The following is a 15682-nucleotide window of genomic DNA, read 5'->3' as shown; positions in this document are numbered from 1 at the left end:
TAAGTGTCTGTCTCCCTTTTCTTTTTTGTTGAATAGAATATAATAGAATAGAACTTAATTGTCAGTGTCACATGAACAATATGACACATGCGGCAACTCCCCTTGCTAGGAGTCCCTGCAGATGTGCCTGTTGGTTTAAATCGTGTGAATTTGCGTACAGTAAATGTACTTTCAATCATGTAACGCACAATGAGTCATCTTGTGCATTAAATACATTGCATAAATAAAGCTGCTAGTGCCTTGTCTTGACCTAACCCCTGTTAGCAGACTATGTGAAGAGGTTAGCTCGCAGGCTAACACCCAGCTGCTAATTTGCTACGTCAACCATATTAGTGGTTCCGTGGAGAGGCGTAACCACTTGAAACATGGTTGTTCATAATATTGACAGGGAAATGGTCAGTGATAAAAGTAAGAAGTGTTCATGTATGTGTGAGTGAGTGAGAGTAAAATTCAGTTTTATTGCAGGAAAGCATGCACGTTGAGAGAATGACCAGATAATTGTGTGCGTGTGACAGCAAAGCAATTCATGTCTAAAACTGTAGCAAAATAATGGCTGTTTAACTAGTTCTGCTGCTACAGGACAATGACAGAAAGAGCCACAATAGGCAACGGAGAGAGCATGCATCGTTCCGCAGTAGTGTTGATGAGACGTTCGGCTCTCGGCTGGCACATCACACTGGTGACCTGCTGGCCAGTAGCTGCGTTTAGGATGAGCTACATCTGTACCTGAAGGAGCTAGTCATCGACAGGTGCCAAATGAGCCAATGTCATGGATAAGAATATTTTCATGTGCCCTGCCAATCAAGGAGAGAAAGTTCCAGGACCTCCAGTTAATGAAACAGGTCATGCCAGTCGAGTGTCACCACTTCTTTGACAATTTGCCACATTAATAGGCATCAGTCAAGAACCCAGGAAAGACCTGGAGCAGGGGTGGCCAACCCGCGGCTCGCGAGCCTCATGCGGCTCTTTAACTAGTTTCATGCGGCTCTTCAGGAGCTGTAACATGACATGCGTCAAAAATTCTTGGCTGGCGCTGTCATTCACTCCCCTACAGCTAGATGGCACACTGACCATGTAAGCCTGTTTGAGTGACGTCAAACGAGCGACGAGAGAATCTTTGGTGTGACATCATTTGTGTTGTAAACAATTTCCGACAAGTTACCTCTTGAAATGGCAGGGAAAAAAAGCACATCCAAACGAAAATATGAAGAAGAACACAGGACGTTTTTGCCAGAGTGGGAGAGTTTATATTTTTTTGTTAAACGTAATGGCAAGCCGATCTGCCTTATATGTCACGCAGCATTAGAGCATTTCAAAGCTTCAAATCTTCAGCTCACTCCACCCTAACATCGAACAGGAATTTCCAAAAGGGACTGAACTTCGCAAGAACAAGTTGGTCGCTTTGAAAAGCAGGTGCAGTTTTTCAAAAAAATTACAAAACACTCAGAGACCGTAACGCTTGCATCATATCAGCTGGCTTGGAAGCCAGACTGTTTGAAAGCCCCGCTCGTCACAGATGAGGCTGCGGCTGAGTTGGAGATGATCGACCTTTGTGAGGAGGATCAACTGAAAACTGTTTTAAGGGAAGGGACCGTTGAGTTCTGGAAAAGTGTGCCAATTGAAAAATACCCCAACATCAAACGAGCTGCGCTTAAGATACTGTCCATGTTTGGGTCAACGTACGTCTGCGAGTCTGTGTTTTCTACCCTGAAACATGTGAAATCAAAGCATCGATCTCTTCTGACTGACACTCATTTGAAAGAATTGCTTAGAGTGGCAACAACAGAATACAAGCCAGATTTGAAGAGGATTGTTCAAGATAAGGAATGCCAGAAGTCTCACTAAGCAGCATAGTAAGAGAAAGATGTTATTGAAAATTATTCTTTTATTGTTTGTGGACTTGCTTGAACTGAGAGTTTGTGTGTGTGAGACACAATGTTAACTGTTGAAAATTACTGATATTATCATGTCGGTGTGGTTATTTTCATTAGATCTGGCTGAGCAGAGGTCTGTGTATGCGTGCATACATGATTAAAAGATGATGTTCATGTGTACCCGTGTATGTGGCTCTTTGCAGTAACACAGGAAAAAAAGTGGCTCTTAGTCTCTGACTAGTTGGCCACCCCTGACCTGGAGGTAGAAGTGAGGAGACACACATACATCCTCAGCATTATGTTTAGTTAGTTTGTTTTATTTGGTGCAGTTTTTTGTGTTTTCTGAAAAATGTCAAAAATTGACTCAGGCCATCATTTTAAGAGGGCCTCGATATGCAACATACATATACATATCGTATTGTTAAGCAACGGTGTTAAAACTGTCTTGCGTCCAGGAGTAAATACGCGTCCATGCACGGTTTAGCCCAAAGGTATTTATTCGGCAACTTGGATCAGAAAAAAAATAATGCATCCACGTTCAGGTCTAGCTTCGTAATCTACTAGTCTAGCGATGCGTCATACACTACGGAACATCTTATTGGCTGACCAACAAGTCATATCCTACAGTATTTACAAATTAAAAGCATTCATATAAACTGAACGAGGAAAAGCGTTATTGTAACCCAATAACAAGTACATGACATATATATAGATTATATATTAATATTCTCTACAGCACATTGCCAAGTAACACTGCAGCTCGAGTTAGGCTGCTTGATGCCTGTTGGGCAGCAATCAAGTTTTATTTTGAAGTACCACAAAAAGCAGTTCCTTTTAAATCAGTCAGTCAGTCAGCCACAACACCGCGAAGGTTGCAGTCATTACCGGAATGGTGGGGGTTTGTAACACATTAATTGAAGATATTTGCAGTTTTACCAAGTGCTTCTCCTTATTATGACTATGAAGTTGAAGAATAGCAGATCAGTGCTGGTCTCGACGGAAAATCCCGACTCTGACCAGTCAAAGGCGGGGACAAGACTAAGACTTTTGGAAGTCGAGTCAGAGACGAGACCAAGATCTTCAAAATGTGGTCTCAAGACCGGTCTCATGTGTTACAACACTAGTTCTTTCCAGGAAACACATAAAATGTACCTTTCCAAAGTGGCCGCGTCCAAGGACTGCAACGCATTTGAAGTCTTTGAGGCTAAAGTGAAACTGCTCTTCTTCCCTGAAAAACACATTAGAGTATACATTACTACAAAGTATCACGTAGTTCCAGGTGTGGCTTAAATAATTTTCCTCAATACAAACTCAAAAACGACAAGCAGTGAAAGGCAGGGGGTACCATTTGTACACTAGTGTGACAAACGGGCCAGAGCAACACCGAATTTGACAGTTGTTAAAAAGGTACCAAGAGTATATTTTCTATCCAGCTATTTTCGATAGTGTTTGTCCTCCTTAGGATGAGCTGAAAGCTATTCTGACTGACTTTGGGGGAGGGGTCTTGAACTGGTCTCCAGCCAATCGTAGGGCACAAATAGACAACCATCCACACTCACACCTATGGAGAATTTAGAATTTTCAATTGAAATGTGATGCAGACACAGTAACCGCTACTTCCCCATACGGCTATATTAAACAGAACAGTTTTATTATAAGAGCGTTTGAAATTCAAACTCCATTCATAGTCAAGCATTTACAGCCAACTTCAGTTTCACTCTGGGTATTTTTCCAAAGAGAAGTTCTAGGTCTACCTTATCTCCGCATCTTTCGGGAAGGCTGTGAGCTCCAAGTCCGGATGCTGAAGCTCTGTCTCGGCCACCAGGTCCAGATTGGGCTTTACCGCCACGCTGTTCCTCTTGTTCAGGAAGTCGAATGAGGCGAGCGCGTCCTGGAGGGAGGGACCGAGAAGCTACAAATAAGGTGAAATTATTCAGTGACATCAATGGCTTTAAATTAAGCAGAAATGTGATTAAATTATTAATTGAACAATGACGCGTCAGACCTTAACTGCTGGCACTACATAGGGTTACACAAGGTTATGTACACTGACAAACTAGGAGCATATTTGAAAAGTAATGTACTGTAAATTAGTACTATGGTGGAAGCTTCCAGCATCTTTTAGTCTAGTGTCACCAACCACAGAGTTACAGTAATGTGTTTTGTTCTTTTGACAATTAAAATCAACAGATCAACACCGGTTAGCTTCTTTTAATACCTGTATGACAGTTAAGAATGTTAAAATGTTACTTAAACGACTACCTGCGTAGTTCCTAAAGGTGTTATGATGGTGACAGAGTGACCCTGGAACACATTACACGTGCTTTGAGTTAAATTAATTCTGTGACCACGCTTGTATCTCAAATTATCTTTACCCATTGAAATGAATAGAAATAGCATTCATCCATTTCAGCCCCCCCCAAAACTTCTTTTTTTAAATTTAATTGAGAAAAATTGCTCTATTAATATTGTATTTCATAAAAACATACAGTAATTATATAATTAAATAGAATGTCAAGATAAACAGCCACATGTTTTGCTTCAATTCAATGGACATTGTGCTGCTCCTTGTGGTGTGTGCCTCGGCCACCTGCGGACAAAGGCCAGCCGAGAGACGTAGTCTCTCCAGCGTGTACTGGGTCGTCCCCGGGGTCTCCTTCCGGTGGGAAGTGACCAGAACACCTCAGCAGGGAGGCGTCCTGAAGCCATCCGAATCAGATGCCCCAGCCCCCTCATCAGACTCTTCTCAATGCGGTGGAGCAGCGGCTCTACTCTGAGCTCCTCCCGGATGACCGAGCTCCTCATCCTATCTCTAAGGGAGAGCCCGGACACCCTGCGGAGGAAACTCATTACAGCCGCTTGTATCCGGGATCTTGTTCTTTTGGTCACGAACCACAGCTTGTGACCATAGTTGAGGGTAGGAACGTAGATCGACCGGTAACTTGAGAGCTTCGCCTTTCGGCTTAGCTCCTTCTTTACCACAACGGACCGATACAAAGTCCGCATCACTGCACCGATCCGTCTGTCGATCTCTCGTTCCATTCTTCCCTCATGCGTGAACAAGACCCCAAGATATTTGGACGCCTCCACTTGGGGAAGGATCTCATCCCCGACCTGGAGAGGGCACTCCACCCTTTTCCGAGTGAGGACCATGGTCTCAGATTTGTAGGTGCTGATTCTCATCCCAGCCACTTCACACTGGGCTGTGAACCGCTCTAGTGAGAGTTGGAGATCACGGCCTGATGAAGCCAACAGAACCACATCATCTGCAAAAATCAGAGATGCAACGACATCTATCTCAAAGAACTCGGGTCACTCGAATCTCAAGGCATCACTGACCCAGTACTTATTTTTATGGAAATGTTTTTTTCCAAAGCCAAACAAATCTGAGGTCATCAATACAGTAGTGGTAGAGCAGTGTTAGAGAGTGTCTTCTTCTTTTAATGTCAGCTTGTCCCGTTAGGGGTCGCCACAGCGTGTCATTCTTTTCCATGTGTGCCTATCTCCTGCATCCTCCTCTCTAACACCAACTGCCCTCATGTCTTCCTTCACTACATCTATCAACCTTCAATTTGGTCTTCCTCTAGTACTCTTGCCTGGGAGCTCCATCCTCATCATCTCCAACCTTATACCAAGATACTCACTCTCTCTCCTCTGGACGTGTCCAAACCATCAATGTCCGCTCTCTCCAGTAGCAGTACCACCGTTCCTCTCCGGGTACTCTGCTATCGACTTTCTCTAAATCTACAAAGACACAATGTAGCTCCTTCTGACCTTTTCTGTACTTCTCCATCAACACCCCCAAGGCAAATAATGCATCTGTGGTACTCTTTCTAGGCATGAAACCATACTGTTGCTCGCAAATACTCACTTCTCTCCTGAGTCTAGCTTCCACTACTCTTTCCCATAACATCATTGTGTGGCCCATCAACTTTATTCCTCTACAGTTCCCACAGCTCTGCACATCACCTTTGTTATTAGAAATGGGCACCAGCACACTTTTCCTCCATTTCTCAGGCATCTTCTCACCCACTAGAATTCTGTTGAACAAGCTGGTCAAAAACTCCACAGCCACCTCTCCTAGATGCTTCCATACCTCCACAAGTATGTCATCAGGACCAACTTCCTTTCCATTTTTCATCCTCTTTAGTGCCTTTCTAACTCTCCCCCCTTACTAATCATAGCTACTTCCTGGTCCACCACACTTGCCTCTTCTACTCTTTGTTCTCTCTGATTTTCCTCATTCATCAACTCCTCAAAGTATTCTTTCCATCTAGCCAGCACACTGCTGGCACCAATCAACACATTTCCATCTCTATCGTTAATCACCCTAATCTGCTGCACATCCTTCCCATTTGCATCCCTCTGTCTGGCCAACCTGTATAGATCTTTTTCTCCTTCTTTAGTTTTAGTGTCCAACCTGGCATACATGTCATCATATGCCTTGTTTGGCCTTTGCCACCTATACCTTCGCCCTACGTAGCATCTCCATGTATTCCTTTTTCCTCTCCCCTGTCCTCTCAGTGTCCCACTTCTTCTTAGCTAACCTCTTTCCTCTTTCCTACCTTACAGTCAGTAACCTCCTTCAGATTACATTGTCTGCACAAGATGTAATCCACCTGCGTGCTTCTACCTCCGCTCTTGTAGTTCACCCTATGTTCATGCCTCTTCTGGAAGAAAGTGTTCACTACAGCCATTTCTATCTTTTTGAAAAGTCTACCACAATCTATCCCTCGAGGTTCCTTACCAGGATGCCAAATTTACCCATCACTTCATCACTCCTGTTTCCTTCACCAACATGTCCATTAAAATCTGCACCAATAATGACTCTTATCTCTGTCTGGGATGATCAGAACTACTTCGTCCAGCTCCTTCCAGAATTTCTCTTTCCCCTCTAGGTCATATCCTACCTCTGGGGCATAGCTACTTATCACATTATACATAACACCCTCAATTTAAAGTTTCAGCCTCATCACTCGATCTGATACTCTTTTCACCTCCAAGACATTCTTCGCTAACTCTCCCTTTAAAATCAGCCCTACTCCATTTCTCTTCCCATCTACACCATAGTAAAATAATTTGAACTCTGCCCCTAAATTTCTAGCCTTACTGCCGCTCCACCTGGTCTGGACACACAATATATCAACCTTTCTCCTAATCATCATGTCAACCAACTCCAGAGCTTTTCCTGTCATAGTCCCAACATTCAAAGTACCCACATTCATTTCTAGGCTCTGTGCTTTCCTCTTCTGTTTCTGCCGAAGAACCTGCTTTCCACCTTTCCTTTGTCTTCGACCCACAGTAGCTGAATCTCCACTGGTGCCCTGTCGATTAACAGTGGCGGTGGCGGACATAGTTAACCTGAGCCACAACCGATCCGGTATAGAATTCTTTGGATAACTGCATATTTGGTTGGCAAAGTTTTAAGCCGGATTCCCTTGATGACGCAACAACCCTCTGCATTTATCCGTGCTTGGGACCGGCCTACAGTTTGCACTGACTTGTGCCTCCCATAGGGCTGCATTAGCAGTATTAGAGATTCTACTGTATCTAAATTATTCAAATCTGTTGTAATGTTGTTTTTCAGTTTTTACAACCAATAGGAGACCTCTGTGGTCTTTTTTTTGGCTAAATCAACTCAACGTCACTTATCAGCAAAATTCTTGATTCAATACCTGCACTTCCTCCTTGTCAGGCAGCATGTTGTGTTGCTCCGGTGGTTCCTGGATGCTGTTGGGTGCTGGGTAGAACTTGGGTCCTGGTGTGGGCTCTCTGTCAAAATCCAGCTTGGTCACCAGTGGGTCACTGTTGATGAGGATACAGTTAAGACATGATAGCAGCCATCTTGTAGAACCAAGTCAAGTGTCGTATGCTTTTAGGTTGATGTGAAGTGAAAGGTGCCTTCGCTTGCCTGCTGGGTGTGGGTGAACCCGGGATGCTGCTGGACCCGGTCTCGGCAGCCTGCGGACTAAAGGAGTTGGTGCTCACAGTCGGGATGGCTCTTCTCACCAGACGGCCCCATGTAGCGATGTTGATGTTCATCTGAGGGGCTCGCAGGAAAGTCTTACCTGGTGACACGGGAGGAGGAGGCAGAAAGAGGCATAACATAGAAAGGATTAGCTGTTTGATCAGCCCAGTGAAAAAAATTAAAGGCCCAAAGCTATGAAAATTAACTGCGCCTTTAAATCATAGATATTGAGGTTTCTTTATCAAAAAGGAAGGTGAAACTAAGACCACATACCTTGCTGTTTCGAGAAAATCTTCTTTTGTCTTTGCAACTTTGGTCGTCTCTCGATAACGGGATTAAAAAATGTTACCTAAACAACACACATGATCAAATTAATAAATGCATAATAAATAGCAGTAATGGTTAAGCAAGTTTGTTCATTTGTTTGTTCTGACCAGTAAGGGTTTAGACTAGTTTAGGAGTTAATGATTTGTTTCTGTGTGCGCACAAACCTCAGCAAACAGCATCCCCTGCGGCTCCAGGTACAAACACATTCCATGACGCTGGTTGTCCAAGAAGTCCTCCAGACGCAGGAACTTGACGGCGCAGAGTGAGCGCCAGTCACGCCAGTAAACAGAGATCTCCAGCTCGCGAGACTACAAGGGGACAGCAAGAAATAACCACGTTAGACCATTTTGGACAAACACGAGCCAAAAGCAGTGATGTAGATTCAGTGTATACAGTATGTGCTTATGTTTGTTACCCGGTCCAGCTCCAATGTAAACTTGTGGTCCCAGGCCTGGTTGCTGGCTGGCCTCCAGCTGGTCTGACCAACAACCGTGTTGTCCAATTTCAAAACTGCGCTAATCTCATCTGAGGAAACACAGGCCCTGCTTACAAACACTGGACTTGCTTGATGTAATCAATTTCAGTGGTATCGTGACTTACGAGTTTAATTTGGTCGGTGACCAAGCTTGTAATTCAATTCAATCATATAGAAAATAAATGTTCCTTTATTATAATTAACTGGGCACGATGGACGACTGGCTAGCACATCTGGCTCACAGTTCTGGGGACCGGGTTCAAATCCCGGCCCCGCCTATGTGGCGTTTGCATGTTCTCCCCGTACCTAGGTGGGTTTTCTCCGGGCACTCCGGTTTCCTCCCACATCCCAAAAACATGGGTGGTAGGTTGATTGAAGACTTTAAATTCCCCATCGGTTTGAATGTGTGTGCGAATTGTTGTTTGTTTCTATGTGCCCTGCGATTGGCTGGTGACCGGTTCAGAGTGTGGCCCGCCTCCCGCCCGAAGATAGCTGGGATAAGCTCCAGCAGCCCGCGACCCTGTTGAGGATAAGTGGTACCAAAAATGGAGGGATGGATGGAATTAACTGAAATGCCATTAATCCATTCCAGCACCCAAAACACTTCAAAAAAAAAAAAATTATTTAAAAAAACAAAACAAAAAAAGCATTGCATTGTATAAAAACATAATACAAACTAACGACAATGTGAAAAAAAGTTTTTAAAGTCTATTAAATTACTAAGGTTTAAGCTATCAAATATTTTTAGAATTGCATATTATGTAGATTATACCATTGATTAATCAAATAAATGATTTTGCATTATAAAACATGAACGTGCATGTGAGCTGCAGGTATTATTTTTGTTCACTTGGGGTGGTAATCCTCACGCTCCACTGTAGTATCTGTGACTGAGTGTCTATGGTTTTGAAAGGTGGGGCTTGGCCTGGTAAGTGGCATGGGTGGCAGCGAATGAGAGTGTAGAGTTGGCTGGCTGTTAAGTGGCTAACCCGTAAAACGTGTTGAGTGACTTGCTTGAGTTGTGGCCATGCAGCTCATGTATGAATGTGCTTAATACCCGTTTGTTATCGTTCCGTTTGTTCAATAAAGGGATTGCAAGTGCACTGGCGGTTGTGTCTATCCTGGACCACTTGCGGCCGTTACAGCCCTTGTAATTAGTGTCTGTACTGTAGTATTTGTAAGTTGGATGCGTAACTAAGTGGTGTGGCCTATTGGGAGTATTGTTATTCTTACCTGTTTAATAAGTGTTTTATTTCCCACATGCAAATGAATTACAGTGCCTTAATTGCTCTCTCTCTCTCTTTTTTTTTTTTAACTTCACTCGAGCAGGGCATATCTGAAACTCACTCATAACTAAAATTTTGGCTTGCAAAAAGTTGTGGCACTCATAAATCAAGGTACCACTGCAATTCCTTTTAACAGTATGCATTATTGTCTAGTTGAATAGATGTACTTACTAGAAAGCTCCTCGCTTTTTGTCATGTTCCGTGAGCTCACGCTGCGGTTTCGGTTAGCTCTGCTTATGAAGGATGAGCGAGTTTCACTAGGGCTCCACCCAGGCAGGGGGACAGATGCAGCTTTGGAGCGGCCAGGAACATTTTCCAGAAGGTCTTGACAGCCCATGAGCCTGACGTCTAAGGTGCCTGGTAGTGGAGTGTGGCAAATATCACACAATATTTGTCTTAATTGTTCAGTAATCCAGTTACAAGTGCTTTCTTGATCAAATACACCTTCAAATACAGTCAGGTCCACTAAGCTTAATTAAAGTATGTTGTCTGTTAAGTGTTAACACGTTTGATTCCAAATCATGTCCTGTGGTACCTGTAAGTGCCGCGGGCTTGGTCACCGTGCTGTATTGGTTCTGTGTGGAGATGATGCTAGATCGCGGACTGAGGACTGGCGTGGACAGGAGTGACAGCTCTTCCACGATGCTGCTGTTGCGTGGGTGGTTCTTAGGCAGCTCGCTGAGGCGCTGCTCCAAGGAGTAGCGCAGGAGGTCGAGCTTTTGGCTGGATTCATTAAAGCGAGCTTGGGCCTGAATTGAAGGAGGGTTAATCAGTTTATTTGAAAGGGGACAATGCAATTTCATAAAACACATGAAGTATACAAGTATACATGGTGAAAAAAATCCAGAATTAGCCAGAAGGCTAGTTTTCATCTGTTCCCTGGCTAGTTCCCTGGCCATGATGTAAAAAAGCAGTAAAATACATCTACAAGACAATATAATACAGGATACATAATCAAAGACTTACTATACTATTAAGCGAGAATAAAACCACAAATCATTTGATCCTAACATGAAAACATCATAAGATACTTGTCTTTTAGTATTGGCAGCTATAGGTGTTAACTAGCCACATTTTTGTGGGAGGATGCAGTCGGTGGATAAATCAGGTAAGAGCAGACAGACATGCATTATGAATAGTAGAAGTTTGCTGTATAATTCTAGATCCATGAGGAATAAAAAAGCTGAAACATTGTTTATATTTGCTATACATAATCTACTCTGAAATTTGATGAGTTGTAGATATAATGCGCTACCTCTAAATGTGCTCTCTTTTCTGTGACTTTTCCCGTTCCCAGGAGTTTCATAACATTCTTTGCTCCTTCCGCCACTGCAGACTCGATTCTGGCATGGTGACACAGCTCCTCCACCCGAAGGTCCAAAGGGCTGATGATGGCCTTGTCTGGAGTACAATAAAGGAACTGACTCGCTCATGCTTTTTTTTTTTGTTTACGACTTGAGTCATTTAACATAAAGCACGGGTTACCAATCACGTCGTTGTTCTCGAAGCTCAGCTCATTGGCCTGGCTCGCCTTGAGGATCTGCATCCTGATGAACTCGATCTTCATCTTGCTGTCCTGAAGCAACTGCTGCGCTGTCGCCAGCAACTTGCGATCCTAGGGGTACAATCAAACCGTTAAAAGTCTGCTAGAAGGACCTGCTCATGACAACTGCAAAACAACACAAATACTTTAAGCCTAATTCACCAGATTTTACATTAAAAAAAAACTAAAAATAAATAAATAAATAAATAAATAAATAAAAATCTGGTTTGGCTGTCACTCGCATGTAACAAACTAACAAAGACACGGTTGCCCTTCAGACCTCAATGAACCTGTGATCACAAGTAAATTTTTATTTGTTAAAAAAAAGAAATAGCTTTGTGTGCGTATTAACTGGCCACTCTTACTCCTGCAAGTCGCACATAGACACACGAGAATTCCTCTGAACTTAACTCCAGGTCACTGATGGCGGCGCCCGGAGGAAAATAACTCTCTATAACAGGAATTTCCTCTCTGACATCACGACAGGACTATTTCCAACTGGCTCTGTGTCGGTCTGTCTGTCTGATGACAAAACATTGTGACCTTGCAAAGTCACACAGACACAGTATACACTTGTGTGACACACCACATCCCTACTTTCTGTGGAAACCGCCAGTAGGGTATGGTCAACATCAGGGACGGGCAACTGGCGGCCCGTCAGTGGAGTGACCCCTCAATTAACTCTGAAATAATATATAAAGGCTCCACCATACATGAGCGGTTTGAAGTTGTAGTTACACTGTCCATCACGAGATGGCAGACATCGCTTAGTAGCGCTTCCACAGGTTGTTCACCATTAGAGAGGAAGAATGAAGAGATGCTGTCAATCCTGGTTGATTTTTTGAGGCGCTGGTGAGTCGCTTGATGAAGCACCAACTCCATCACGGAGAAGGACAATTTGTCATGTTATTACTAGGAAGAGCATGCTGGCATACCCAGGTGAGATGCCGCGTAATGGTAACTTCTGCTTACGAATCGATATAACTCACCGGGATGTTACTGCAACGCGCACAAGCCACAGTTTCGTGTTAAAAACGTGCAACATAAATTTAAGCTGACAGTTAATTAGGACAAATTTTCAAAGACCTACAGGTAACAGAGACATACTTAAACGATAATGATTAACTTTGTTATTATGGAAAAATGTTCATCATTGAATGCCACAATGCATGCTGGGAACCGATGAGCGGCAGATCTCAACAAAAGTTCACAAGAACCGTTGACAGTTCGTTTAAAGTGCAGGAGGAGTGGTCCCCTGTGTGTCCACCAAAAACATTGGACCTCTGTTACCACCGATAGAGTTGCAAACGCGTATGGTGGATAAGCGACATGCAGGGGAGACGCACTGCCAGGGCACCTTCAACAAAGCAGAGTGAACTTTTGTGCACTATACTGCACAGTGGCATACAAGTGAGTAAGTCGGCCTATTAATTTGGGGTTTTTGAATGACATGCAGCAACACAGTATAATATAAAAATCTTTAAGTGAGTTGATTTTGGTGAAAAAATGCACACAATGAGTTTTTGCACTGAATGTTGGTTTGCTGTTCAGCAGTTCTGTACACAAGAGTCCTTTGTATTTGGGAAAACCCCCCAAAAAAAACAGAAAAAAAAAAATAATCTAAATGTGGTCAATGGTTATTTTGTTGTTTGCTTCAAACCCTTTGTTGTTGCAGAGAGGATATTTTATACATACATTTGAGCATAAAATATATTACGACTGTGGTATACATTGGTTAAGTTTAAAAAAAAAAAAAAAAAAAAGACATGCACATATTTTGTACATATTTAAAAGGTCATTTTTAAGGTGCCCATCCCTGGTCTACATTAATATTTCTATAATTTTTCACAGTATAGCGGGAAGAAACAGCAGGAAGCCTCTTTTATTGACGAATCGTTTACTAGCTGCCAAACTGCTGCTTGTTGTGAAGTGAGTTGAATTCACTGCCACCATACAGCGCTTGATCTAAGGTTTTTGTTCACAAGTCAAAGCAAAAAAATGATTACATTTAAAAAAAATAAAAATAAATAAATAAATAAAACAAGTAATAAAGCCGAATGATGTGACCCATCTAGACAAACTCATAAATCGGGTCACTCGTATCTCTAGGCACCCTTGCATTTAGAATTATTCTCCGCACTTTCATGTCGTTCTAAAAGTTCCACATTTCAGAACTGATTCATTCATTAATCTTCCATTCCACTTATCCTCACTAGGGTCGTGGGCGTGCTGGAGCCTATCCCAGCATTCTTCGGGCGAAAGGCGGGGTACACCCTGAACTGGTCGCCAGTCAATCGCAGATTGAAACCATTAAAACTTCAAAATGTTCAGCTCATTTGTGACAATTTGGAAACACATTTTCACATTCCAAAACCTCACACATTTTTCAGTATTCCTCAGTTTCCATGACAACATTACAAAATGAATGCAGTGTACATTTTGCAATCCTCCTACATATCTCAACCGATTCAAACCATTCATACTATACTCCTTATATTATACTTATTATACTATATTATACTTATATATTATACCATTTTGAAATCTCTCATCGTATATTTCAACATTTTGTTAACTCTACAGCATATCAGATCAGCGTCACTTTTTCCGCATTCACACGCAATTTCTACAAAAATTGCATTGTCTAGTTTCTTACTTCTGTTTTAGCATCAGTGAGGCCTTAGCTTAGTTGATACCAGGTGGGATGATCTGCCACTGGTGAATCAAACATGCACACCTCAGCTAAATTATGGCTTATCATCTTACTCTGAGCATGACAGAAGCAACAATGCCCGTAAAAGCTTTGTGAACATGACACACCATGTATCAGCACGTGTCCTCCTCCTGCAGAGAAGCAGGCAAAGCAAAACCGCAATTATTTTGCCATCTGCAAAGTGGAAGTGTCTTGTTTTTAATTCCGGGAAACAATCAGCTTTCAAGCGACTCACTGTCTTGTTATTGAATAGTCCATACTGAATCTTGTCTTTGGGGGGGAAGTTGGCCCGGACATCGCCTAAATATGAGCGACACCGGCCCCCCACCCCGGCCCAAAACGACCCCAACACCCCCAGAGGAGCCGGGCCAAAGAAACCCACACGGGGGCGCCAAAACCACGAACACACACCCTCTCCACAACCAGCACCGCGAGACAACGCACATGCGAACCACGTCCCAACCCAATCTTTTTCCCATTTTGCGACTGGTAAGTGTATTAAATTAGTACTTGAGATTAATTTGTATACTTTTGAAAGGAGTTTTTTTTTATGCACAGTATATCGAAAAAATATCGGGATAATGGCATGTGCAAAATGTGTATGTAGCTCTAATTTTACACTTATTTCTATAATACAGTATTATGTTGGATGCAAACTGAGAAAAGAAGTCACAGCAACATGAAACAACAACAAGAAAAAAAAAAAGTTTTATTTAACATCCATAAAGTCTGGCCTCACACAGTCCTCGTGCAACAGATTACAGCCTCTGTGGGATCATACTCCCTTGGCAAGTGTGATTCTGTTTAATTTACATTTACAGAGCTGCCAACCTATAAAAAAAACACTTCCAGAACAATTTGTCCAAATTTGTCACTTGAGTGGTACTTCTTCAAATTAATAAACACAGTGTTGTCCATTTTTGAGGGCGCAGACATACCTTATACATCGGCTAGTTAAGAGCATTTCTCCATGTCGCTTTGGAGACGATGCTACACAACCGACGTCGGCCCTGTAGCTGGGGCAAGGATGGGTGCCTGCTGACTCAGCAGGCTCCGAGGACGACTACTGTAAGTCGCCGTTGCTGCAGGGCGGGCTGGCCGAGAAGGCGCGGTTTCTTTTTACCCCAACTACTTGCAAACGGAAGTGGAGCAGGAAAAGGACATCTCTGATTGGCTGTTGTCACGCACATTCCATCATGTTAGATCAAGGAAATACCCACACAGCTGATAACTGAGATCGGCCTTATGAGGAATCCCGCACACTTTCCTGGAAGGACATGCTCTAATATTACTGGCTCCAGGACATGCGCTGCTCCACTATGATTTGTGTATGTTTGTGTACGTGGGTACATGCATTCACTCGCCACATGGCGAGTAGGGCTCTGATATTTTCTCGCCAAACGGATAATTTAGTCACATTTGACAACTGGTAAGTCTTAATTTCGGACCCTGACTGCCTGTGCACTTTCAATCGCTTTATTGAACAAACTAAAAAA

At 42.9% G+C, this 15682-nt stretch overlaps 1 protein-coding gene across 3 annotated transcripts in view; it reads right to left on the bottom strand.

The window, feature by feature from the left end:
• pkn2a (protein kinase N2a) overlaps nt 1-15682 on the bottom strand; it is a 49870-nt gene that overhangs the window by 6881 nt on the left and 27307 nt on the right. For 2 of the 3 annotated variants that reach the window (XM_061796388.1, XM_061796386.1), the window contains 11 exons: nt 11416-11545; nt 11186-11331; nt 10466-10679; nt 10102-10287; nt 8585-8694; nt 8334-8477; nt 8116-8191; nt 7786-7942; nt 7550-7679; nt 3629-3786; nt 3027-3102 (listed from right to left, as the gene is read on the bottom strand). In XM_061796388.1, the coding sequence (XP_061652372.1) occupies nt 3027-3102; nt 3629-3786; nt 7550-7679; nt 7786-7942; nt 8116-8191; nt 8334-8477; nt 8585-8694; nt 10102-10287; nt 10466-10679; nt 11186-11331; nt 11416-11545 (1527 nt within the window). The remainder of the gene's footprint in view (nt 1-3026; nt 3103-3628; nt 3787-7549; nt 7680-7785; nt 7943-8115; nt 8192-8333; nt 8478-8584; nt 8695-10101; nt 10288-10465; nt 10680-11185; nt 11332-11415; nt 11546-15682) is intronic. The other variant, XM_061796387.1, reaches the window with a different exon arrangement.

The sequence above is a fragment of the Phyllopteryx taeniolatus genome, chromosome 14 (assembly GCF_024500385.1).
Source record: "Phyllopteryx taeniolatus isolate TA_2022b chromosome 14, UOR_Ptae_1.2, whole genome shotgun sequence".
In the NCBI taxonomy this organism is placed as follows: domain Eukaryota; kingdom Metazoa; phylum Chordata; class Actinopteri; order Syngnathiformes; family Syngnathidae; genus Phyllopteryx; species Phyllopteryx taeniolatus.
The sequence above is the reverse complement of the archived record's forward strand: the minus strand, read 5'-3'. Positions and strand labels throughout refer to the sequence as shown.